This window comes from Argopecten irradians, chromosome 4 (assembly GCF_041381155.1).
Source record: "Argopecten irradians isolate NY chromosome 4, Ai_NY, whole genome shotgun sequence".
NCBI lineage: Eukaryota > Metazoa > Mollusca > Bivalvia > Pectinida > Pectinidae > Argopecten > Argopecten irradians.
Genome location: NC_091137.1, coordinates 43642546 through 43669192, shown reverse-complemented (window position 1 = coordinate 43669192; position 26647 = coordinate 43642546). Strand labels below are relative to the sequence as shown.

Here is a 26647-nt window from a genome sequence, read left to right as displayed (position 1 = left end):
AGGAATTATATATAAGGTTTGTGCTGTCTTATGTGTAAGTTGGGATGTATCTCTTCAATGTTTATGAAGATAAAACAAATAGCAATAAAAATGGTTCTTCATTTTTTTTCTTTTTTTTCTAATTAGAAAATTGGAATAATCCTACTGCGCTGTCAAATGAAAGATGAAAGATTAGAATGAAAAAATAGGTCAAACAGTCATTCAAATTAAATTACATATGTTTTTCTTTCTGTTTTCATTGAGTTATTTTCTTATCAAAATATTATAATACAAGTTTTCATTAATCAATTCATATGTAGCTTATCAATTCATATGTAGCTTACACCAGTGATTTTAAATATATTTGGAAATTTACTGAATAAGAAGATGGTTTATGTAATTAATTTAATTAATTATCTATAAAGATAATAGGTATCTAATTTGTTGACAGGTTAAGGTCTAAACTTTTAAAAAGGTAAAACTTTTAGCACCTCCTTTTGTGTCGCACTTGTATACAGTATAATGTTTGATTACAATTTGTTTTCTGTAAATGAATACAGAGACAATTAGATAATTTCTGAGGTTTACAAACCAGTAAATCACTAATCTGATTAAAGACAAATCCTTATTATCACTTCATTTGATAAGAGGATCTGACAACATCAAATATGTGGGTCACATTCTAGTGTTCTATGGAAATGGACAATCAAATTGCTGCTGCCAGAATCTTGAAAGTGAATTTCAGGTGACGAAATAGTATGAAAAAGCTATCAGAATTATTTTCTTGTACGTTAGTCATCTCTCCCAAACAGCACAACAAAGCTTAATGCATTACTGTGGCGAAATGGTGTTAGTACTGGTGGTATAAAGGTCACCAGAATATGACCCCTGATGGTATGTTGTCAGATCATCTGTTGAACAGAGTGGTTACAGGGATCAGTAGTTTAGTCAGATTATGTAAATCACTTGTTGTTACTGTAAACCAAATTATTTTTGTGTCAATTAATTTGTACATATTTTGAGATGGCAAAAATGACAGGTCGAAACTTTTCGACCCTAATTTGTAGATAAACGAAACTTATGATCAGCATGAATGAGTGCTACAGGGTTCATTGCTCACCTGTTTCTCATATATAATCAACTTTTCCCAGCTTGTAGCTTCCCCTTTAATGTGAAATTAAGTTGCTACAAAAATAAGTTGGTTTATAATATTCAACAAAAATACCGCATAGGCGGTTATTTTCGCTGATCAAAATTTTTGGGATTTTATCTGAAAGCTTTTTTACAGGAGAAAGGGGGTGTCTCCAAAGCTATTTTACAGAAAAATGAGGATGTCTCAAAACCATCTCATAGGTTAAAGGGGTTGGTCTCAAAACTTTTTTTGTAGGAGAAAAGGGGTGATCTCAAAAGCTATTTTACAAAGAAAGGGGGATGTCTCAAAAACATTTTATGAGAAAGGGGGGTGATCTCAAAATCTATTTTACAGGTAAGGGGGTGATCTCAAAACTATTTTATGAGGATGGTCTCAAAGGCTATTTTACAGAGTAAGGGGGATGTCTGAAAATCATTTAAAAGAGGAAAGGGCGTGGTCGCAAAAGCTATTTTACAGAGTAAGGAGGGTGATCCAAGAAGCTCTTTTACAAAGTAAGGGGGATGCACAGTATATGGCTTATGGATTTTATTGACAAATCCTTGAAAAAGTTCAAATTACAAAATGTGGTTTTAAATAACATAATTCTCAAGATGATTGATATAGAATCAGTAAATATGATACAAGAAAGATATTGTTTGATATAAAGTGTACATTTCAAAAGTTAAGAAAATGGATACATCTAGGTTTGTGAAATAATAACTTCGTGAGTTTTAATAGATATTAGTAAGGTTAATTGAAATGTAATAATAATATCAACCTTGATCTAACCTAGACATATAGTTACACAATGGCCTGATGCCCCTGCTCCATATTACTTACAAGTGATTTACTTACTAGCAATTAGATTATAGAAAATGAAAATATTTAATATTGAAGGAGTACTCAGAAAATAATGGAAAGTAGAACTAGTTTACAATAGTCACGTCTATCATATAAGATATATGTTTGGTACCAAAAGAAAAGAATTTTACTGTAATAGTGCAAATAGTGACAGTTTCTACATAATAGGATTTAGCCTATTGTTCACAAGTGTGATATGCATGCTAGAATTAACCACTGTTCAACTTTTTCTTTTTTAAATCTTACGATTATTTAGTTGTATAATAGATATAATAAGATAATAACAACTTAAGTGGAGATCCCAAATGCTAAAAAAGGAAATCATACTGTATTTGACCTAAAGAGGGCGCCTGCTGTAAAAAGGGTGCCCCTGCCTTTTTTTCTTTTATTAAAAAAAATAAAATGCTACATTGTCCAGCTGTATCATTTTTATTTTAATAAACAACACACTTACCTTTCTTTAGAATTTTATTTCCTATCCAATTTACAGAATAAAATAACAGCCACATATATATCCGATATTAGACAGTTTGAATGTCAATGACCTTGAATGGCACAGTCGTAGTAGTCATCAACCATATCAGTGTTAGAGTCGCTACTTTCATATATCTCAGTGTTTAAAACATTCTACACATATATAAACTGCTTAAGCAACATCAACATGCTCTGATTAAAACCTTCAAACATTGGTTCATTGACAGTTGACAGTTTGACATGTTCCTTTTCACTCCAGTATTCTGTGCTAGAAAACATCAAAGGATTTTCGTGGGGAAACTGCTATAGTCCTTTCAAAATTTGTGGCAGTTCCCTTTGAAGTGATGACTGTCTAGCTGCAAGCTTTTGGGCTATAGTCTATTTTAAATAACTTTACAAATAATGAACTTTATAAGGGCGCCACCATCGCCCGTTACCCCCCTGCGCCCTCTTTAGGTAGAATACGGTTATTTTCATATTGTGTCGGTTTTATTTATTTCCCCTCATTTCTACTGTAGGAATAAATTATAAGGCAGTTTTTTTCACAGGTTACTCCCTGCCAGCTTCACCGACCTACAAACCAAATGATCCTTTGACAGAAAAGTTAAGCAGTTGATCATTGCCTTAAATCATAGCTAGTTTTGTTTACACTTCCATACTGCTAGTCAGTTCCTAGTCCATCCAACCAAAACTATCCTAATACAGGATTGTCACCGCCATATTGGTCCTATCCTAATCCTGCCAACCCTGACACCAACACTTGTCCTCGATCTCCAGGATTAAATATGTAGGTGGCTCTATATGTTCGCCTGCAGCCTTACTTGAAACATTGATATTCATTTTACTGAAAAAATGGCTCATATGCTTAAAAGAATTTTTTTTTTTTTGTGTGTTAGAAATGCTGATTTTATTGTCTCGTCTTTGAGTCACATTGGATGATATTGTCAAGGAACTTCAGAAAGTCAAGACTAAGGTGTTGTCTTTAATTTGTATTCGCCAAATCAAGTGTTTAGCTCATTCACCCCTGAAATCCCATAATGGACTAGTCTAGTCTTTGACTTAGAAGAGTCTAAATGTATATTAAGGGGTGAATGTGTTAAATTTTCTTTTTAGCTATGTTTAAAGATGTCTAGTACATGTTTCATTGAGATTGAAATGGAAGAACGTTTAAATGGTTTTGTTCAAATTTGTTGTGATGTTCGTTTTCATGTTTAATATTAAGGTTTTGGTGTGTAAGTTCAGGAGATAAAACAAAAGATTTGTGAACTTGCATACTGTGAAATCATTTATTTTCGTTGGGCTCAAATTTCGTGGATTATAAAATTTTACAATTTCGTTGGCACTTAAATTCATGGAGTAGACCTTACATATTTTACTGTTAAAAATACACAGTTGACCCTCCTACCTGTACTGTGTAATCGCTCAAGTGGAACTAAGGTCTACCACAAAACACAGTTACAATTTAAGCTGGAGTAGGTACTCAAATAGTGTTTTTATACAGGTGTGTTCATGAAACAAATATCGTGTCAAATTGATAACTTCATGATAGATTCAATCCATTATTCGTTGGTGTCTATGATATTGTCTACCAAATTTTAAAAACTATATTTGTTTGAACAATACTTTCCTATACTTTGAACTTGATTTGCTACAGCCTGAACTAGACTTGATGCAGTGGGATACTAATCATCCTATCAATACATAAAAAATTTGTATAATGTATAATATGTTTCATTGAAAAGATCAATTTTCGTGGAGACGTAAATTCGTTGATTTCGGTCAAAATGTAACAGGAGAGGAGAAAATGTACGGGCCAGACCGGGATTCGAACCAGGGACCCTCCGAACACTAGCCGAGTGCTCTACCGACTGAGCTACCTGGTCACCGATGATCGACCCAGTCCAATCCCGCTACACTCCTCCCTCCTTTCTCGAAGTCTTCGCCCTCGAAGACATATGAGACCCTTCCAAACACCACCACTGTGGGTTATTTAGTTGGGCGCAAATTTTGTAACAGGAGAGGAGAAAATGTAGCGGCCAGACCGGAATTCGAACCCAGGACTCTCCAAACACTAGCCGAGTGCTCTACCGACTGAGCTACCTGGTCACCGATGATCGACCCAGTCCAATCCCGCTACAAAAAAAATAAATCCATGAACATTGAAACCCCCACGAAAATCAATGATTTTACAGTAGACCCCAAAAATATATCAATTAAATATTGGACAGATGTTCCTCCTCTAGGTCACATGAACGTTTGACCTTAATTGTTAGACATTGTCAGCTGATATTGTTCTGTATCAGTGTTGTGCTTCTTTTTCATTGTTCTCTATGGCAATGAATCTACTATAGGTTCATTACATTTGTTGACACAAAAATAAATTTAAAGGAATAATTAAACAAATAATATAAGAAATCTTAGTTACCTCAAAATATTTCTGTAAATATCATTTTTGAGACATTTTTGGAAAATTTATGTCCACATTTAAACATATTTATTATGTTAGTATTTTAAGTAAATTGTACATATGTGGTAAAAAAAATTACTCTGGAAAGATATACCTAAATATTTGTCAATGCATATTGAATTCAAATTGATTTTGGTTGATTTTAACAGATTTTAGATGTTTGCTTCATCAGTGGTATTTACATTATTCTCTAGTGTCGGGCATTTATTGACAATTGTGTTGTTACAGACGTGCCAGTTGAAAGACACTGACTACAGACCAGTAGTACTTCTCTAGATATACTGGCTATCAGAGCTCAACCTCCAGGTCCTGTTATATTCATTTCCATGGAAGACATTGGACGTTCAACTGATCATGCCATACCTGTAGATACAGACTCTATAATTAGATATGAAGTATTTGCCTGAGATTTTGGTTTTGTTGATTTTTGCAGACTTGACCCCAGAGGAGTCCATAAGCATGGTAGAATAAATCTGACCTTCAGATTCAGTCCGCAGAGAAAACAGCTGGTTGTGGTCATCCACAAGTGTGTGTAAGTATGCCAGAGTTACCTCCCTTCAAATGTATTGTGTCCATGATTCACGGTGATCTAATTTTGATGTCTCTATACAGATTACATTTATGTTCCTGAAAAGCCATCAAGATATAGTGAAAGTACTGAGGAACGTTGTTTAGTTATATTTTTTATATACATAATACTTTATTCAGAAAGGATTTTTTTTATCTGCCATTTCCATTTTGCTTTTTTTGTAGGAACTTGATTGCATGTGATGATGACAACTTAGCAGATCCCTATGTGAAGATGTACTTGCTTCCGGACAAGTCCACAAAACACAAGACCAAGATAGTTAAAAACAACCTCAACCCAGTCTTCGATGAATCGTACGTACAAAAACTACCTTTATATACAGTCAAACCTGTCAATAAAGACTACACAAGGGAGAGAGTAATGGTCTTTATGTCCAGGTGGTCTTTATATACAGGTTGAATTGTGTTGAAGTTGGTCAGTTAAGGCAGGTTTCACTCTATCCAAGATTATGAAATCCAAGTCCATTATGGAAGCTGTATGCACAAATAGCAATAATTACTGTTATTAAATCAACCTTTATCTATTTTCTTTTGAATTTCATATTTTTCACAGGAGCAAAAAAATTTTTTCAAATACCAGCACAATAGAACCATATGAGAATAGATGATGAAATTAAAGGAATATTTCTTCTCTTATGGAATATTTTATCTATAACCAATAAGTGAGTTTCCTTAATTTAAAGATGCTCCACCGCCGACAGAGCATACACAATATTCACCATTTGAACAATAATTGGTGTTTAATTGTGTGTATATATATTTGTCTAATTAACACAAAAATAAGTAAAATAATTTATTTTGCTTTTGGTGCATGCACAATCAGTACTGCATTCCATATAGGACATATAGTGCCACAAAAAAAATTTGTAGGGGGGGGGGGGGCAATTAATTATTTTTTATATTTTTATCTTGAAGTAAATTAGAATATATGGGGGTAATAGTGTAAAGTAAGTAACTTTTGTAACCTGAGAAGAAGTAGTTCAAAATGTGTTTTCAAGATTTCAAGCGGCTGTGGCGGCCATCTTGGATTTCGGAGATCGACCCGAAAAATAAACAAGAGCCCAAGGGCCTGAAATATAGGGAAATTACATAACACTTTGTCGGACCGTGTCAGGATCATTTCATGCAAGTTTCAGCCAAATCCCACTGGTAGTAGAACTTGAGAAGAAGTTCAAAATGTGTTTTCAAGATGGCGGCTGTGGCGGCCATCTTGGATTTCGGATCGACCCGAAAAAATAACAACACTTTGTCGGGACCATGTCAGGATCATTTCATGCAAGTTTCAGCCAAAATCCCACTGGTAGAACTTGAGAAGAAGTTCAAAATGTGTTGTTTCAAGATGGCGGCTTGTGGCGGCCATGTGTGGATTTCAGATCGACCCGAAAAATAACAACACTTTGTCGGGACGTGTCAGGATCATTTCATGCAAAGTTTCAGCCAAATCCCACTGGTAGAACTTGAGAAGAAGTTCAAAATGTGTTTTCAAGATGACGGCTGTGGCGGCCATCTTGGATTTCGGATTGACCCGAAAAATAACAACACTTTGTTGGGACCGTGTCAGGATCATTTCATGCAAGTTTCAGCCAAATCCCACCGGTAGAACTTGAGAAGAAGTTCAAAATGTGTTTTCAAGATAGCGGCTGTGGCGGCCATCTTGGATTTCAGATTGACCCAAAAAATAACAACACTTTGTCGGAACCGTGTCAGGATCATTTCATGCAAGTTTAAGCCAAATCCCACTGGTAGAACTTGAGAAGAAGTTCAAAATGTGTTTTCAAGATGGCGGCTGTGGCGGCCATCTTGGATTTCGGATCGACCCGAAAAATAACAAACACTTTGTCGGACCATGTCAGGATCATTTCATGCAAGTTTCAGCCAAATCCCACTGGTAGAACTTGAGAAGAAGTTCAAAATGTGTTTTCAAGATGGCGGCTGTGGCGGCCATCTTGGATTTCGGATCGACCCGAAAAAATAACAACACTTTTGTCGGGACCATGTCAGGATCATTTCATGCAAGTTTCAGCCAAATCCCACTGTAGAACTTGAGAAGAAGTTCAAAATGTGTTTTCAAGATGGCGGCTGTGGCGGCCATGTTAGATTTCGGATCGACCCGAAAAATAACAACACTTTGTCGGGACCGTGTCAGGATCATTTCATGCAAGTTTCAGCCAAATCCCACTGGTAGAACTTGAGAAGAAGTTCAAAATGTGTTTTTCAAGATGGCGGCTGTGGCGGCCATCTTGGATTTCGGATCGACCCGAAAAATAAAACAACACTTTTCGGGATCGATCTAGCGGACGCAACATGGATCTAACCAAAGCTGTTACGGAATGTAAATATCTTTACTAAAATTGGAGATCGATCTAGCCAACATGGATCCAAAGCTGTTACGGAATGGTAAATACCTTTACTGATGAAGCGTCAGGGTTTTAACACTGAGCGATGTCTTTATAACATAAAGCTGTAAATCTGTAATGTAAAGCTGTTAATAAAGCTGTTAATCCTCTATTCTATATTTTGATATTACAGAGTTATCTGCCCTTACAGGGAGGTAGTCATTGTGATGTCATGTATTTGTGAGCCAAACATTAAACTTTTCAGAGAAAACAATATAGTCTATATTAGTCTAGGACAATTGTTTTTCATATATTATTATAAACTTGGGTGGATAATAATATATTAAATCGTTTAATATCATAAACTAATTTGATATGTCACTTGCCTATTACTAGGGCTAGTGCCATATAATTATCAAAGTTGAATAAATTTCATATTACATAGCCACTCATGTAAGATCCTCAATTTATCTAACTGGTTGTTGATTAAATGATTGTTCTATAATCATCTTTTTTCTCATTTCAGGTTTGACATCTGCCCAGAGGATTACGAGGATAAAACGTACCAACTCTGTACCGATGTGTAAAATCTCAGCCGATGCCCATTTAGTGTGAAACTAAGCCTAAGAATCTACGTACATATATATAGACTCTCGTCATGTTCAATGTTTTATGTGACTTGCCTTTAATTAATGAACTGTTCTCACTTTGTTCACAAAAAAGTCATATCTTGTGTTTTTGACTTCGAATAGCAATAACTTTACAAGCAATTTATGCAAATATGAATCCATCCATTAAAATTATTTTCGTACATGTAAAAAATGCAACAGATAATCGAAGAAACTGTTAAGATTTCTGAGTTTGTGATATTGTTAGAGATGAAAAATAAATACAAATTGAAATGGGCAATTATTGTTAGACAGGAAATTTATGAAATCATTTTTCGGAGAATAAGTAATTTCATCCTTTCGCATTATCTAAATCGTGTCATTATGCATATTAAAAGCATGTAAACTTTAAAATTTGGCACTGAACAGTTAAAGATATCTATAAAAGATCAAGATCTGTAGACTACGGTATGTTTGTTTCGTTAGTTTAATTTTAGCCGAGATATTGTAAAAAAGCTGCATGAAATGCACTGCATGTTGATATATATTTTTTAAAGCAGAAGAATTTATCTAGCATCCTTGATGATATAAAAAGAGTCGAATTAAATGTGATTTTATGGACAATGTTCCTCATTGATTTAAAAAAGGACCGCAATTGTCTTATCACAGCAAAGAATGTCTCCAATTTAATACCATTTTATATACTGATGATTAAAGATGCTCCACCGCTGACAAATGGTGTTTTTTCACTATCTAAAAAAGGAGCATATGATTTAGTATTTTTCTTCGGTTACAAAAAAATACTTACTTTACACCATTACCATCATTGAAAAGTTTGAGCTTCTAATTTTACTTCAAATTAAAAGTATGAAAAATAATTAATTGTATCCCGAAAAAAATCTGTGGTACTATATCCAATATGGAATGAAGTACTGATTGTGCATGCACCAAAGGCAAAATAAATTATTTTATATTATTTTCTGTGTTAATTGGACATATATATACACACTTAAACACCAATTATTGTTCAAATGATGAATATCATTTATGCTCTGTCGGCAGTGGAGCATTTTTAACAAAGTTTCATAATTACAAAGTTTGACAAAATTTTTTTCAAATATTGTTATAACCATCTTAAACATTAACACATTTGCAACATCTTTATGGATATTTGCTATGATAACAACTGATGGTCCACAAAACATATCAGAAACTAAATTGTATATTATAACATGATAAATATAATACATTTATTTCATATACTGTTAATGATTAGAAATATCATGTAACATAAGATTTATTTAGCATAATGATATACAATATGTCCATGATTATTTGCAGGTGCTTGCTCGAGATAGTTAACACTGGCTAATATATAGATCCTGCAGCTTAGAAAGGGATTCTTCATTATATATAATTATATATATTATTCTTTCTATTTACACATTGGCCCTGCGTGCCTAACTTAAGTGCTGGGAGGAACAACTGAAATGTACAGCTTTTTGTTAGAGGGCAAACAGCAGATTACAATTTACAAGTACAATGTATAGTAATAGCTTTGATAGAGGGTGAAAAAATAAAAATAAAAAAATCTTGTCCACAGTTTACAAGTAGTACAGCTTTGTTTGAGGGTGAAAAATAAACTAAAATTTACAAACATAAGATAGCGATAGCTTTAATAGAGGGTGAAAAATAAAAGTAACAAAAAATATTGTCTACTTTTTACAAGTAGTATAGCTTTGTTTGAGGATGAACAATATACTTTATCATCTATGTTTAAAAGTTTTTTATTGAGAAGATGGAATATGTTTTAGCAATGGCCTTGGCACCTATTGGTGGTAATTGTGATAGAAAAATTTTAATGCCTTTTTGCGTAGAAAATTGAGTTTTTGATTAATAACATTTAACACATATCAAGACTTACTACAACTATGCTTACATGCTATGTGGAGAAATCTGAAATCTGAAAATGAAAAATGTATTAAGCTGCATTATTTTTCATTTGACATCAACGAACGTAAATGGAATGGCATTATTTTTCAAACATATTGAAATATTTCATGTGTTAAAAATCTTTTAAGTTGATAATTAATATATGTCTGAAGATTCCTTCAACATGGTAGTTTGATCTATAAAAGGTACATTTTGTGATAGAATATTTATAAGCTTGCTGCTTTAGTTCATCTATTGGATATGTTATTCTTTTGTTACTACACTAAAGTGCTATTTAAATTTCGAAAAAAAAATCGAAATTATAGATTTATTGAAATGAGCTTCCATATATTCCGAATTTGCATATTACAGAGTTATCTGCACTTCAGGTAGGTATTGATTGTGACTTCATGTATTTGGGAGCGTAACGTCATACATTTCTGAGAAAACGACGTAAATTGCACTCATAAAATAATGACGTAATAATCGATACCTACCCGAAAGGGAGCTAACTCTGTAATATGCAAAGACGGAATAGCCTTCTGTACACTGATACTGGTAACATATTTAATCATAATAACGGTCTAAATACTCACTAGGTAATATAACTTGAAAGTAGTGACATTCATTCACCCCTAAAGACACATTTGAACCCTTCTTATTCAAATACTAGAATTTATTATGAATTTTTAGGGGTGAATGAATTAAATACTTGTGGTTAAGTCCTTTTCTCCTGATACATGCTCCTAGCTTCAATGATATTTCCAGCTCAGTTGGCCAAAAATATGGCTGTACAAATGGTAGACACATCTTTGAACTATCTTGCTAAAAATCTTGTTAACTAGCTTGGTTGTGGTTAATTAGGCCAAAAAAAAAATGTCTGTTTAGGGTTACCCGACCGACCCTAAATTTTTTTACCCCCCGACCCTAAATTTTTTTTCCCACTTTTCTACGAAAAAAATAAATAAAAGTCGGATTTCGATCTCAGGACTCCTGTTCTGGCCATTATTTTAAAGCAAAAGACACTAAAAAAAAAATTCTTCGACCAACTGACCCTATTTTTTTTTTAAATTTAAAAAAAAAATTAACCCTAAACAGACATATTTTTTTGGGACTTGGCTGTTTAAATTGAACACATATGAACAACTATTGGTTTTTGGGCTCTGAATAATACAATGACAATTGTACATGTTTCCTCTCTTGTTTTTCGAGATAAACAACTTTAAATGATTTGATGAATATCGAAAATGATGAGTTCCTCTTTTTGTATAGGTGATGAGTTTAAACATCTCTTCGGTGAATGTCAAAATATTGCTTGTAACAATGTAATTACCTGTACATTTTTGTACCTTTGATTTCAGCTGTTATTTTTTCACATTTCTATTTTATGTTACGTTTTTATATAACTTTTTTCTGTTGTTTTTTTGCTCTGTTATTCATCTACCTGAGATATTGTAATGTTTGGGACCTAAACATCTGTTTTAAATTGTTCATTTCTGGCTTGTATGCTTTAAAAACTTACCCCGAGGTCTGATTGTTCAAAAGTTAATTGAGCTAGCTAATCACATTTTAAACTTTTACATCAAGCTCAGAATAGTTCAGGTAAAGCTAGTTTAATACAATTTTATGAAATTCTACTGGCCATTCATAGAAATACTCAAAAAATTATGCTGGAAAAAAGCAATGATATTTACATCAAGCATATAAAATAACATGTATTTAAACCCAATCACCTTTTGAACAATTTTTCCTCAATCTTTCCCATCTTGTATTGAAATTTTTCGAAAGTGAATATATTTCAATTGTACTTCATTCAATGAATAATTATAAGTGCAATTTTGTGTGAAATGGTTAAAAAAAAATTCTTGGTATTACTGTGTGATGTGAAAAGTGTTTGGGTTTTTTTTTTTTTTTTTTTTTCTGGAACAAGTCACATGGCTAACTTGAGTCCAAATGGTTCTGACGATCTGTTCACTTTTACATACTTAAGTACTTTACTAAATGCTAAGTTACGTTTGTAAACAGATAGATGTTCATCTGGACCAGGCTTACCATATTGTAATTAATCTTTTTTGCAATATCCATACTATCATATAAGCACAAATACTATCATATAAGCACAAGCACATAATGTTATTTTCCTGTACGTCCTAACCTTTGTTTATTTGTAATTAATTGAACAATATAAGAAATCTCACAGTTATGTTATTGTAGTAGGGATTTATCTTGCACACGTTGGGTATATTTTATTCAAGAGTATATCAATAATTTTGTCAGACAGTATTTGTGCTAAATAGTCTGGCAATATTCTTCATGGTTTGTGCAATTTAAGATCAATGCTTTTTTTTCTTGTTACACCTGTACATATACTCACAAAATTTAACCTGTGACTCATAACTCATCAATGTAAATGCTGAAGAACTTTTAAAGCATATTAAAACTTATCTCCTGGAAAAAAAAATGTATATACATACTTTTCAGACAAAAACAAAAAAAAACAATGATGTTAATTTTAAATTAAACTTGATTATCATAAAAAAAATTTAGTGTTTTTCTAAGGAGATTTTTTATTCATATGCATTGAATATACCTTCTTAAACTTGTTTATTATTAAAATGATAAATGTTTTCCCAAAAGAAATATTCTCAGATACATTGAATGTACCTTAATAAATATGTTTATCATGAAAATAGAAAATCGTAATGCAAAAAATGTTATTTTCTCAAAAATATTGAATGTACCTCTTCTTATAGTATAACTGTATACCATATGTGATATTTTACCTGTATAATAGATATTGTTCCTGAGGATTGTTTTGCCTTCTGCTGCTGCGACACTATAATCTGTGACATCACTATAAATTTATATATATACATCACTACCTGTGTTTGTTTTTTATGTTGTTCATTCATGATTCCATGTCATCACGACAGAGTTATTTTCACTCATTTATGATATCTTATCTATCTGAGTTACTTCAATCGAAGGTTTCTGGTGTTATATGCCTGGTACCTTTCTGGAGCAAAACATAAAAGTTTCTTAAAATACATCAATAACATCAGAAATTATATAGCGATGGCCTAAGATAAGGTTAAAACACAAAACATATGCAAGATTTTCTCCAAAATATATTCGATAACATTGGAGTAATTTCGCTGTTTTTACGTCTGGCGCAGTGATAGCCAACTAACGGGTGGTATTTTAGGACGACGGCGGGAAACATAAGACGACCCGCGTTATGAAAATAAACATTTTATTTATTTTAATCAAATTGTTCAGAAGGTGATGATTCGTGTAGTAATAACGGTAAGTTAAGAACTTTTGTGACTCTACAAAATTATCGATCTCGTTTTACATTCACATTTTAAAAATTAAAAAGCCGTTTTAAAGAGGTAGTGGGCCTTTAAATCCGCCTTTGCTATTTATCTTCATCATTTCTTAGAAAAAATGTCTCTTGAACCGCAAGTTGGTCTTAAGCAAAGTTGCATCAGAGCCCATTTTCATCAAAATCTTTACTTAGAGTTCTCCATAGAAAAGCATTGCAGAAACTAATGAAACAGTCATAAGTTAAGGAGCTACGGAAACGTATTAGGCTCGCGTACGAAAATAATTTGGCGGCCGCCAGATAATTAAGTGGCGGCCGCCACTTAAGTATCTGGCGGCCGCCACTTAAGTATCTGGCGGCCGCCAAATAAAACATTTTCGTTATCCTGAAAAATATTTTCGTACGTGAGCCTAATACGCTTCCGTAAGGAGCCTTCCTTAAAGTGTACACGGCATGATTGGAAAATTATATTTTATTGTGTTATTCTGTTTTGATCTCGCGAGAATGTTCAGTACCGAGTTATTGCCCTCCGAAGAACATGTCTTTTTGTCAAAATTTATGGTGTTTGACGTCGTCAATAATTCATGTAACCATATACACCTGCACTATTACAGTGTATGGATGGCATGTGATTTGTTTCTATAATACCAAGAGAACGTCAAATTTCTGTGACCAAATAAAGTTTTCCACCCTGCCTTCACTCCGTTCCCGACATGGTACAGGATATTATTTCTGTATCGTCAATAGGCCTCCGATTTACATGCACTGTTTCAATTCCTTCCTATTCTCCCCAGAACCACCATTTAGGAAACTTCACATGTACTCTTCTGATACAACAGGCACCGACAACTACTCTTTCTTAGCCATAATGAATTACTTTCGCATCACCTACATTTGTATGTACAGGTCGACTGAATTACCATATATGGAACAGACAAAATTAATGTGCGAGTTATTCCCCTTGTAGTCATGCACGTGATTTGTACGCATATTGGTCAGTGGAAAGTGTGATTTTATGAATGGAATTCGTTTACTACGCATAGCAACGCGTAGTATTTTCAGGGGGCACTGTCTTTAATTTCCCCTGCGAACCACAATTTTGATGATTTAATTTTTAAATGAAATTCATCGTGTGTCTTAATAAAATATAAACATTTTCACCGCACGGGAAATTTCGGGAAATTCGGCGTTTTTGAACAATAATGATTTAAATCTACTGTTTTATGTTACAGCTAATGCAAACAATCAGTACGTTATCAGACCTTTCATTTTAACTACAAACAAACTCCATAAACAAATGTTGAAGTAATATACAAAATACATAACAAAATTTATTTGTCACAAATTACTTCGGATTTGCTGTTCGTTTACTTTGATGGTATTTTGTTTCATTTTTTCCAGAAATATGACGTTTTGGAAAATGTATTTGTATTAAGAGTTTGTGATAATCAGAAACATATATTAGAGAGGCAGATGTACCTTTGTATGTGCTTAAGGGTTTTTAGATTCAATATTAAATAATACAAGAGAAAAACTTTGATCATACGTTACAAATTTTACACTAATTTTCAGATGGTTTCAGTACGATTTTGAAAAGATTTTTTTTTAAACTATATTACTAATAAAACAAAATGCACTTCTGGTTATCATTATCTCTACATGTACATAACCTATATACTTACAAGATATGAAATTATAAAAAAAATATATATTCATTAAATATAGATTTAAATTTATCTACGACACTTTACGGATCCGGTCGACTGTTTCATGTAGTTGTAGTAGGGTCTACTTCAGGGTTCTGTGTATATAGGTGTGTATATAAGACTATGCGCAATAAGGTTCCAATGAGCAGAATTTATTACTCTCTAAAATACCCTATTCATAGATGAAGAGGCTTATGAAGAGGGCTCGACTACCGGGAACATCCTTACGTCGTGTACGACTTGTGCATAACACAATAGTAATAGAACAGATAGATCTAAGATGCGCTCTAGATCTATATTCATCTTTTGACGACATATTTTCATGTACACATAAGCATATACACTGTATATAAATTACTGCAATTCTTTGTGTATTCAGAACGTCACATGGTAGAATGTGGTTTTATAAAAAGATATTTAATAACTTTCTCGTGCGATATAAAATATGTGATGTGAAACGTAAAAAATGGAAGAAAAGAAGACCTAATGTTAGAGAGAAATTTTAAATAATTTGAGAGATTTTGTTATGTATTATGTATATTACGTAAATATTTGGGCATTTCGATATAATGTACATTAAGAACATGTAGTAGTCGAACAGATACGTGAAGTATAATAGATTAATGATGTTTATTCACGGTTAAAATTGAATAATTAAACACCTATTGATTGTTTTGTTAGCTGTATTATAGATATATGTTAATTTAAAATCACTATTGCATTTCCCGAAATCGGCGTGCGGTAAAAATGTTTATGATTTATTAATACACACGATGGATTTCATTTAAAAAATAAATCATCAAAACTGTGGTTCGCAGGGGAAATAAAAGACAGTGCCCCCTGAAAACACTACGCGTTGCTATGCGTAGTAAACGAATCCCATTCATAAATCACACTAATCACGTGCATGACTACAGGGGGAATAACTCGCACAGGAATTTCGTCTGTTCCATATATGGTAATTCAGTCGACCTGATGTATGTAATAGACAGGCCGACCAGAATAAAGCGCACGTGCGATACACACTTCGACTTTATTTTTCCTAGCTGACACCACAGGGACCTGAGAATTAGTTACAGTTTATATCAGTATGACCCAGAGACCATTTAAGTCGTTTTATGGGTCAATATAACAAAAAAATAGGTAAAAAAAATCGATATTTCAGTTTATTTTGACACCAGAATGTCTATATAAATGTTCTGTGGGCATTCTGGTTAGTCTATATTGATATAACTGTAACTAATTATAAGATCCCTGTGTCTGACACGTGCACGTGTACGTTCTACCTGAGCGGACACAATAGACCATCTCCGACCATCAAGCGACTTGTGTAAAATTGACTGTATGGATAGCAATTACGCTTGTAAATTTTGTACAAGTGTAGGTAGGACAAGACTAGAAACTTTAGGAGAATATCCACTTCCAGCCAACATTACAGTGAAGAAATATGATTCTGTCGAAAAACTGGGCAACGAATTAATACTGACTCGAATATGGAGATCACTGCTTTAAAAAGAATACAGGTAAGATTACATTATCAACATCTAATAGCATTGCATACAAAGTGCACATCATGTCATGGTTTAATTCGATTTCAGATTTGTTTGTATTTATGAAAACGAAAGGAATCGCTTAGAATGTTTGACATTTCATAGATGCATTTTAATATTGCACTAGACTATACGCGTATTTATATAAACATAGGCGTTAGTCTTACTCAAATGTATGTGACTGTAGTATATTCAGGATGTTTTTAAATAGTTTTACAAAAAATGTGCATGGGATCCGCATTGTATGTGATCCAGGTCTTCGATTTATCAAGTCCCTGTGGTATCAACAGTGAACTACCATTAGGTCTATACAGCGGCACGACTAATTGCCCAATCCTACCCATTTATATCCAATTCTACCCAATTATACCATATACTACCGATTTATAACAATTCTACCCAATACTACCCAATTATACCCAATACAACTCAATTATACCCAATACTACCCAATACTCCCCAACTATACCCAATATATCACAGGGGCTTGATACAATACTACCCAGTAGTACCCATTAAATATATTGCCCAAGGTCAACCTGCGCATTTTCGTACTTCTATTCCTAAAACGTTCAAGCCCATAGTGTTCAAACCTTTAATAATAAAAGTTCAATACACACGAAGAAGATTAAAACTGTCCATCAAATGATTATACTTCATTTGTATTTCAAAAAATGTCTCTAAAAAGAATAATTTGTTTATATGTCTGAGCAAAACAATTAATTCTTTATTATTTTGAGTTACACAACAATGTGCCGATAGTGTGAAGCCGGCATGTTCAGATCGAGCATGCACAATTATCATTTCTAAACGCAGGTAACTTAAAACGAAAAAAATGACCACGTTAAGAACGCTTTAGCATCATCAAAATACACCTTAAAACTAATCTCAGATATATGGATATTAAAAGACGTTTTATTCTCTTTTGTCAATATGCACTGTTTTGATCTTTGTTTGAAGTATACGGCTTTTTGTTTAAAACTATGAATGAAATGGAAAAAATTATGTTCAGTAATATTTTTATTGCCAATATGGATATTTAAGGCCCACTACCTTTCCGAAACGGCTTTTAATTTTTAAAATGGGAAAGCAAAACGAGATCGATATTTTTGTATAGTCGTTAATACTACACATGTCATCACATTCTCAACAATTTGGTTAAAATAAATAAAATGTTAATTTTCATAACGCGGGTCGTCTTATGTTTCCCGCCGTCGTCCTAAATACCGCACGGTAGTTGACTATCACTGCGCCAGACGGCAAAACAGCGAAGCAACTCTCCACTGTTATCAAAAATTACGCAGGAAATCTTGCATATGTTTGGTGTTGTAACCTCATCTTAGGCCATTGGTATATATTTTCTGATGTTATTAATGTTTTTAAGAAACCTTTATGTTTTCTTCCGGAAAGGTAGTGGGCCTTTAAAAGACGTTTTATTCTCTTTTGTCAACGATAATGAATCCAGGTGTCTGATCGTAAATTTTGTATAGAACATCCCCATGTTTCAAGTTTAAATATAAATGATAGAGGCCAAAGGGAACTACTCTGGTATACACCTCTACTTCTAACCAAATTGTACAAGCCAATATCTAAAATTATTCTAAATCAACATATTTATTTATATTTTGTCGTGGAAATGGGTAAGGGGGGCATAACGTTACTACTGTACGTCACATCTCGTCCAAACTTTATACAGAGGCGGGGCATATTGTCTGGAACTGGTTTTCGATTGTGTCTTAGTGAATATCTATCATATTCCCATGTCTACTTACTGAGAACGTCACATTTTATTTTACGACTGTTACAAACGCCACGTGACCACGAGACAATAACGTGACGTAACAATTTGGTATATTGTGACGTAAATCCTATTATAACGTAACTCCTTTTGTCGTTACTAAGCTGCTTTACTGTCAACCAGGCGCCGGGGACGGAAGGTTTCCCCTTTCAAGTGTGGAATCCAGCGTGATTTTGTATCACGGTGTTACAAATTGGTCTTCATCCACCGTTTTTCAAAATGGTTGCATACACGGTCATGTGGAGTTGGCTTGGTAACCTGCGGTAATGAATTTTGATGCGCTTGTTTACGCCGGAGTGGTGATATTTTTTGATAATGGAGCCAGCGCATATAGAACTCTTACTTGGTAAGTTCTTACAAAGAAGTTCTTCGTTTAGAATTTTGTTAAACCTTTTATTATGAATACATTGTATTTGTGAAATTATAAATAGTTCATATATTTTGGGTTTGGACTAGGTACAGCACCTCCCGTGTGCGGTCTTTGTCAACCGTCTGCTTCTTTTATTGCAAAAATGATAAAATATTTTGGATTTTTGTTTTGTCCTCTTTGTGCACTAAGCTTTATTTTATTGGAACCAGCTCTGATATGTATGTTTCAGAGGAAGATATATAAATAAAAAAAATAGAAACATTTTTGAAAAAGAGAAAGTTCATTAGACATCAGATATATCGAAATGCGCCATGTTTTAATTGACCATATATATGGTTTTAGTGTGGAACCGGAGCCGGGGTTTCTCTCCAAGTTAAATCATTACATCACCGGAACGGAAGTACCAAAAGTGTGTCTCACTCGACCGGAGATAGTAAAGGTAAGTACAAATAAATATAAGGTTTTCAAGTAGATAAGAGAATTTCATCCAGAGTGAAAGACAATATAAATTACGCGGATTCGCCCATCCGAACGTAACAAATAAAACGGGCCTAAAACTACACTGGTAACAAAAGCAAGTAAAAGAAATGTCCCATATTGAAAGATGTACAATTTATTCTGAATTCCAAAATGCTCTTATGGAGTATCGGAGGAATCAAGACATATATATCCAAAAATCTTGTGTAGATGTCCAAACAAAGAAACCCTCGCCAAAAAATTCCCAAAATAAATGATTAAATAAATAAATGCAATAAAATATAATAAAATATATAAAATAGAATATATAATAAAACTGCTCTAGAAGTTATTTAACCTATCATCGATTTTTGCTATTTAGAAGCGCTATTCGAAAATTAATTCCTGTCGGGTTTGCACTCATCTACACATATTGCGTAATAAACAATACGTAGATGTACATATTCAACAAAATCTAATTAAAATTAGACTTGTAATTCCACTCCACTACGATACTCTATGATAAGCTCTAATACAAGATCTAAAAACTCTCCGTTCCGGGTCACCTCAACATGACCCCTACTGTTTGCCAATCAGCGTGTCGCCTACGAAATTAACGGCGTGGCTGATTCTCCCGGAAGTAAAAACGGTTAAGTAGGTCAAGGGTCATGCTGAGGTGACCCCGAACAGGGAGTTGTTAGATGGTGTATTAATATTCAACACGAAACAGTGTTCGCCAGCACATTAAGGTGTCAAACATACTGGCTCTTGCTATAAGCCTAAATGTAAGTGCAGGCGCTCGCTTTTTTGTGTGTGTGGAAACAAAACCAAGGAACCGTGGATTGACTGAAACTTATGTTTTACGTACCCGTGTTTACCGTCATAAAGTAATGTTTTAGCAGATCAGATGGTTAGAACAATACGGTGGTTTCGAGATGTTAAACAATTTGGGCCGAGTTTGATCGACACGTCACAAAATCACGTCAAAAATATGACATCATAAATATTATCACCGGAAGGTTGGACTAATCGAGTGTAAATTGTACTTTACCAACGTCGTTTTAGTATCTCAAAACTGACGTATTCGGACTATCTAGATTAGCATGTAATGAGTTTTACTTTGCAAGAGTAAGCATTTAATGTATAATTTTTCGTTTTCAGAGATGTGTTGTCTGTCTGTTAGCCTACGGGTTTCTCATCTGTATAATCCTACTGATTCCATACATACGACCGACTTGTCGTTATATCATGGGATCTCTGTCCAAAGCTCGTCAGTGGATTATAGGTGAGTGCCATTAAGTTCGATATGTCATATGCTGTCTTCGCATATTACATAGATATCTGTCCATGCGGATAGGTATCGATTGTAACGTCATTAATTTGTGAGCAAATCTCGCGTCCAAAAGCATGACGTTACGTCAGCAAACACATTTACATCACAATCAATAATTCCCTCAAGTGCAAATAACTTTGTAATGTGTAAATACAGAATTTAAAAAAAAACATCGCCCTGAATGTACATGTTATCCAGAATTCAATGTTCTGATAAAATAAAAGTTCGTTTTTTCAACGGTATACGATTAATGTAATAGCCGATCATTCGATGGAACCCCGGAACAGCTGACTCCAGTTTGGCGGGAAATGCTGTCAAGTTAAGCAAATACACAAAATATAGTTCCACAATAACACTATCTTTTTCATTCCATCGATGCAATTTTGGATATTTTATTTTCTGAAATATAAATAAAGATACTCATTACATTCAAATAGTTTGATTGAAGAGTCAAAAATACAGAAAGAATATAGACCAAATCTCATGCGCATTGACACTACTTGCGGAAGTCAGTGTTTCGGTGTATGCATTCTTGCGCGACAACCGTCTGCGTTTATACAAGTGTAAACGATTTCCCAGTTGGTAAGTTTATATAGCAAAGAAAAAACGGAAAGGTAAATACTGACATTTAACAATCCTTTAATTGTTTTATTTACAAGTTTTTCCCTATTTCACATTAAAACATAGTTAAAATTTAAGTGAACTTTTTAGTTTCCCGCTTCAACCATTTAATCTGAACAGTCAAAGTCAATGTAATCAAAAATAGTCCATGTTAATTATACGAAAAGACAACCAAAATTCACTATATTTCAATAACTTTTCAGTTTTCCTTTAACAATCCAGACGTTTTATGCTTAATTTTAGGCTCAATTTCGGCTTCCACGTCTTCTGTGTTTCTTGCCGTTTTTGAAGTCACAAGTGAGGTGACATCTGAACTCCATGAGATATATTTTTGCGAAATATTACGTGTTATCCATTCGTTCTAAAAACGAAGATCTCTAAGATGATATCAATATTTTCTCAATATTAAGGTAAAAGAATTAAAAAATACCACCCTTTGTATATAAGTGCATGATTAAAAATAATTAGCATATCATAACCCTTAAAGATTCAAAAGTTGAGACCGGAAGTTGCAGTGTTCGTTTTTTAGAGACAATTGCATTTTCGTCCTACCCCTTATGAATCTCTTATTGTTGTATTTTATTGTGTGTGTTTCCACGTTCAGGCCCTCGGCGTTGTCCACACTGCCGGACAGCTCCATGCCAGGTCCTGAGAAAGTCCACTCTGAACCAACTGAACCAACATAACCGTAAAATTGGGATCCTTGCCGAACGCTCCATCGCCATGATGGTCTTCAACTGTGGACTGGAAGTGTCTACACTGTTGACCACGGAACTAGCTCAGGATGACCAGTACTTTGAGAGAAGACTCTGCCAGAATCAATTCGAGGAAAAACACATGGAATTATTTCCTGTATGCATCCAGAATCATATCAATAAATTTTACCCTCTCCCAAGAAATAGCTAGGTAGGTATCCTATGATTATATTTGTTTCATTTTCCTTGCACCATATCTGTCAACCATCTATGACATCTTGTTCATCACAACGTTGCAATAGTGACGTCATAATTATTAGAATCACGCCCAACGTCGCATCATTTCGATAGTGCTCGGGGCAGTAGGCATCAATGCAAATAGTTCCTATATGTGTAGCAAATCAGAAGTCAATATTCTGTCAGATGATGTACTAATAAATGAAATGTTCGCTGTGCAAACACCACGAATGCAACGATTTTTTAATTAAAATGTACATAACTTGACTCCCTAATTAAAGACAGATTTAAAGACAACATGTTTTGTTGGGGTTTCTTTGTTTTTTCTTACCATTCGTTGATATTAATTTGAAGAAAGCTTGGGCTGGTTCACTGATCGCTCAATTTTGCCTATTTCCCTTGCATGTTTTGCTATTTTGTTTCGAAACTGACCAAACCAGCGACAATGTAGAACATCTAACCAAATCAGAGTTATTCCCTTTAACTGTCGGTAGTCTTACGACGACAATATATATCCTAATGTTAAATGCTATTTCCACTGCGATCATTTCAGTACTTAAAATATTGATGATCGGGTAATTAGTTCAGTTCAAGTTTAACATCTAATTAGTCACCATGTTACGAGAATTTTAGACAGGGTTTTGGTAAATGTTTCTTCTTCCATTTTCGTTATTTAAAATAATTAAAAGATAAAAAAAGTCTTGTATAAAGTGTGTATATCTGTAAGATATTTACCAACTGTTATTTTGACTTCAGGTTCACCTTCCCTATCTATCGCAAAGAATGCACTCTTTCCTTATTTTGATGATTCATTATATCTTTAAATACTTCTTGTTGTCATTATTTTTACCCAATGAAATAAAATGTCACTTAAATTACCCGCTTAATTTGTGTTTTTCCTAGCCGGTTACTACTAAATTACTCTGTATTTTCATATTGCTTTTTAGGAAAGGTATTAATTTGTTACGTCATGTGCTTGTTAGCATAACGTTATACAAACTAACCATGGATATATCAATCAATACTTAACTTCAAGGGAACATGCTATATGCCAAGACGGAATATATATGTCATGTAGTCATTTCACGATTTAGTTTACAAAAAATGGAAACTCAAAAGACTTGTCCTGTAATATACACTTCATACCTTGACAGACTGTTTCATCCATTGGCTACTGTGTATTCCTTACACTGGCTTTAGGTATCTGAGCTGCAAAAGTCTTTTCCAGGAATTGACCTTAAATATGGACCTGGCAATGAGGCCGATCAGACAGGAAGATAACTATATGTCAAATTAGAAAACGTTATGTCAAATGAAGGTCAATTTCATCCTGTTTTGAAGTTTTGACCTGAATTTTTACGTGAAATATGCTCGAATTCACCAGAAAATATTTTACATGTGTATACCGGTATCTCTTTCCTTGTACTTTATATACATATGTAGTATCGTAATGCAAGCTATGATACCATACAGTCAATCATAGCACTTCATAAAATGCTACCATTCAATTGATTCGTTGTAATTGCAACACGTATGGGAAAATATTTCCAGACCATTTTAATGTCATTCCCATTACATGGTGGTAGAACATTTGGATCTATTGGTGTTTGGCGTGATATTTAGCGATATAGACACACGAGACATGCGGTTTGAATGAATTGAAACTAATACGAGAAGGTTATTAATTATAATGCTGTAATACTAGGTCTTTACTATTTTTAGTTGATTGTCGCTATTTTCAATATGGAACATTAACTGTACACTTTTTTTTGTGTCGGACCTATATACGGTTTTAGTTAATTAACAATAATCACCTTTTCTATATGCTTGGTATTTATGAAGTTGATATGTCTAGTTAGATGTAGCTCCAGACTCATCACCGACAATGCTTTAACACAAAGTGTTGTATTTTAACCTTACGAATCATTCGTGCCTTATGTCTCAAATGCAATGAACACTTATTGCAGTGATAACGATGAAAAATACGATAAATGGGACGGAGATTTTGGTAGAGTTAGTTGGGCTAAATCTCTGTTCTCATTGCGGAACATGTTTCAAAACAGATTTTAGCAATATGCCAGAAACGCCTATCTTTAAATTACAAACACGTGCTATTAAACTCATAGTTATAACTTAACTAAACATTTAATGTTTTGCAACGCAATACAACAATACTGCGTATGTGACTTATGCTGCTGTTACCGAATGGTCCTTGATGTGATATATATAAATAAATATTTTTTAATTAAATTTATTGTTATACATGTAATTCATTTTTTGTTGTTGTTGTAATTATTCATTCAGCTTAATAAAATCAAAGTACTCAAAGTACTGCAAATAGAATGAAATGAATTTGATGAATTCAGTACTGCCATCAAGTCCTGTTGATTATATGACATTTGATACACCACTCTGGTTTTGTGAAAAAAATAATTAATTCTTAATGATGAATATTTGACCAATCCATATAAAAACATCAAGCTGTTAGGCAGATGTCCCATTCCCCAGAAAACAGATACTGTATGTCCTGGAAAATTAAGCTTAATTGAAGGCTTTGCATATCTATCAGCAGTCTAATGTCTGGTGGTCGGGTGACCGACTTTGATATCAATTATTTCAAGAATATTCAACTAATGTATATGTTTTGTTTGACATTCTTCTTAATTAAAATTCCTACATAAATTAAACAATTTCAAAATAAAGAAAGCATTTAAGTCTTATATTCATTAAAAATGAGTTTTTGTCCTACACTCTTGACTCTTGTGTTGCACAGTTATGTATGTATAGTGAAACCATGCTTACATGAGGGCAGCCTTATGAATAATCATTTTAAACATTACTATAATGTACACAGAAGAAACTCTGATTGGTTTACTTTTAACCCTGAGGTCTATAAGCCTTAGATAGTAATTCCAATTTGTATCGTCATTAACAGTGTTTATGTAAGTTAGACAGAGGAGTGTATACACATGTAGAGTAGGTGTGTGTATATTCTACACAGAGCACGCAAATTCGTGAAGCGTTCTATATTTCTCTCTCTCTCTCTCTCTCTCTCTCTCTCTCTCTCTCTCTCTCTCTCTCTCTCTCTCTCTCTCTCTCTCTCTCTCTCTCTCTCTCTCTCTCTCTCTCTCTCTCTCTCTCTCTCTCTCTCTCTCTCTCTCTCTCCGTCATGGAGTCTGTAAGAAAAATGGAAATGTACTTTGTATGTTTAAAACTACTACGTTAATTCTATGTTTATATTGATTTTGAGTATGCATGAGATTTCGTTTCTGAAAAATGTTTTAAGTCTGCCATCTTCAAATGTTGATTATGTATATATGTAATATTGTTGGAGACGGCTTGATATAAGTTGAAATAACTTGTGCTCAATCCTTTTGTTTCAATAAAATATGTTTAAACTAAATTCTACACAGAGGCTTGTGAATTCCACCAACCCTACATAAAATTAACAATTTCAAAATAAAGAAGGGAAAAAAAACTCTTGACTCATGTTGCACCCTAATGTAGGTAAAACCATGCACACATGAGGGCAGCCTTATCAATAATCATTTTAAAGCATTATTATAATGTACACAGAAAGAAGCTCTAAACTGTTAACTTTTTAACTCTGAGGTCTATAAGTCTTATATAGTAATTCCAATTTGATTATCATTAACAGTTTATGTAAGTTAGACAGAGGAGTCACCACCAGATTTAGATTGTATGTACATGCTGTATACACATGTAGACACAGTTAGGGAGTATGTACGTGTATATTCTTAAGAGGCTGTGTGAATTCCACCAATAATAAGGCAAGCTTCCCATGACTGCATATTGCAGTAAAGGGAATGTAACATTTTGATTGACCTAAAGGAATATTATTCAATAAATAGGGATTTTATGAATGGAAGTTTATGAATGAAATTGTTTAATAGGTCACCACTAGATGTCATTGTAGGGCAAGTCCTACACAGTCCTACACATCATGCTAAACCGGGTAGCAATAATACAAACGCTAGACGCGTTGTATTAAAAAAGAGCTCTATCCTTTTCTAATTTTGGAAAAAAGAACTACACCATCTAGGTATTTTTTTTCTACATTTTTAAGGATAAAGGTAAATCCGATTTTAACTATACTCGCGTTCGTTTCTACTCCTGATTTGCGCGCATGTACCATCTGTTCTGTTTAACTCAAGCTTC

General features: G+C 33.7%; 2 protein-coding genes and 1 long non-coding RNA gene across 13 annotated transcripts in view; all 3 read left to right on the top strand.

Annotated features, from left to right (window-relative positions):
* Positions 1 to 5916, top strand: part of LOC138321779 (extended synaptotagmin-2-like) — a 37250-nt gene extending 31334 nt beyond the window's left edge. For 10 of the 11 annotated variants that reach the window (XM_069265737.1, XM_069265733.1, XM_069265731.1 and 7 more), the window contains 3 exons: positions 431 to 454; positions 5347 to 5445; positions 5667 to 5916. In XM_069265737.1, coding sequence (XP_069121838.1) covers positions 431 to 454; positions 5347 to 5445; positions 5667 to 5901 — 358 coding nt within the window. In that variant the 3' untranslated portion in view covers positions 5902 to 5916. The remainder of the gene's footprint in view (positions 1 to 430; positions 455 to 5346; positions 5446 to 5666) is intronic. The other variant, XM_069265732.1, reaches the window with a different exon arrangement.
* A 1934-nt stretch (positions 5917 to 7850) lies between these two features.
* On the top strand, positions 7851 to 13255 carry LOC138321781 (uncharacterized). Its single transcript, XR_011208358.1, has 2 exons — positions 7851 to 7898; positions 8364 to 13255. It is a non-coding gene; the product is annotated as an uncharacterized lncRNA (long non-coding RNA).
* Positions 13256 to 18833: 5578 nt separating this feature from the next.
* LOC138322524 (uncharacterized) lies at positions 18834 to 23338 on the top strand. The gene is made up of 5 exons (XM_069266546.1): positions 18834 to 19102; positions 19469 to 19565; positions 20744 to 20867; positions 22141 to 22442; positions 23225 to 23338. The coding sequence occupies exons 1-4, from the start codon at positions 19023 to 19025 to the stop codon at positions 22440 to 22442; spliced, it is 603 nt and encodes a 200-aa protein (XP_069122647.1). The 5' UTR covers positions 18834 to 19022; the 3' UTR covers positions 23225 to 23338.
* The last annotated feature ends 3309 nt before the right edge of the window (positions 23339 to 26647 follow it).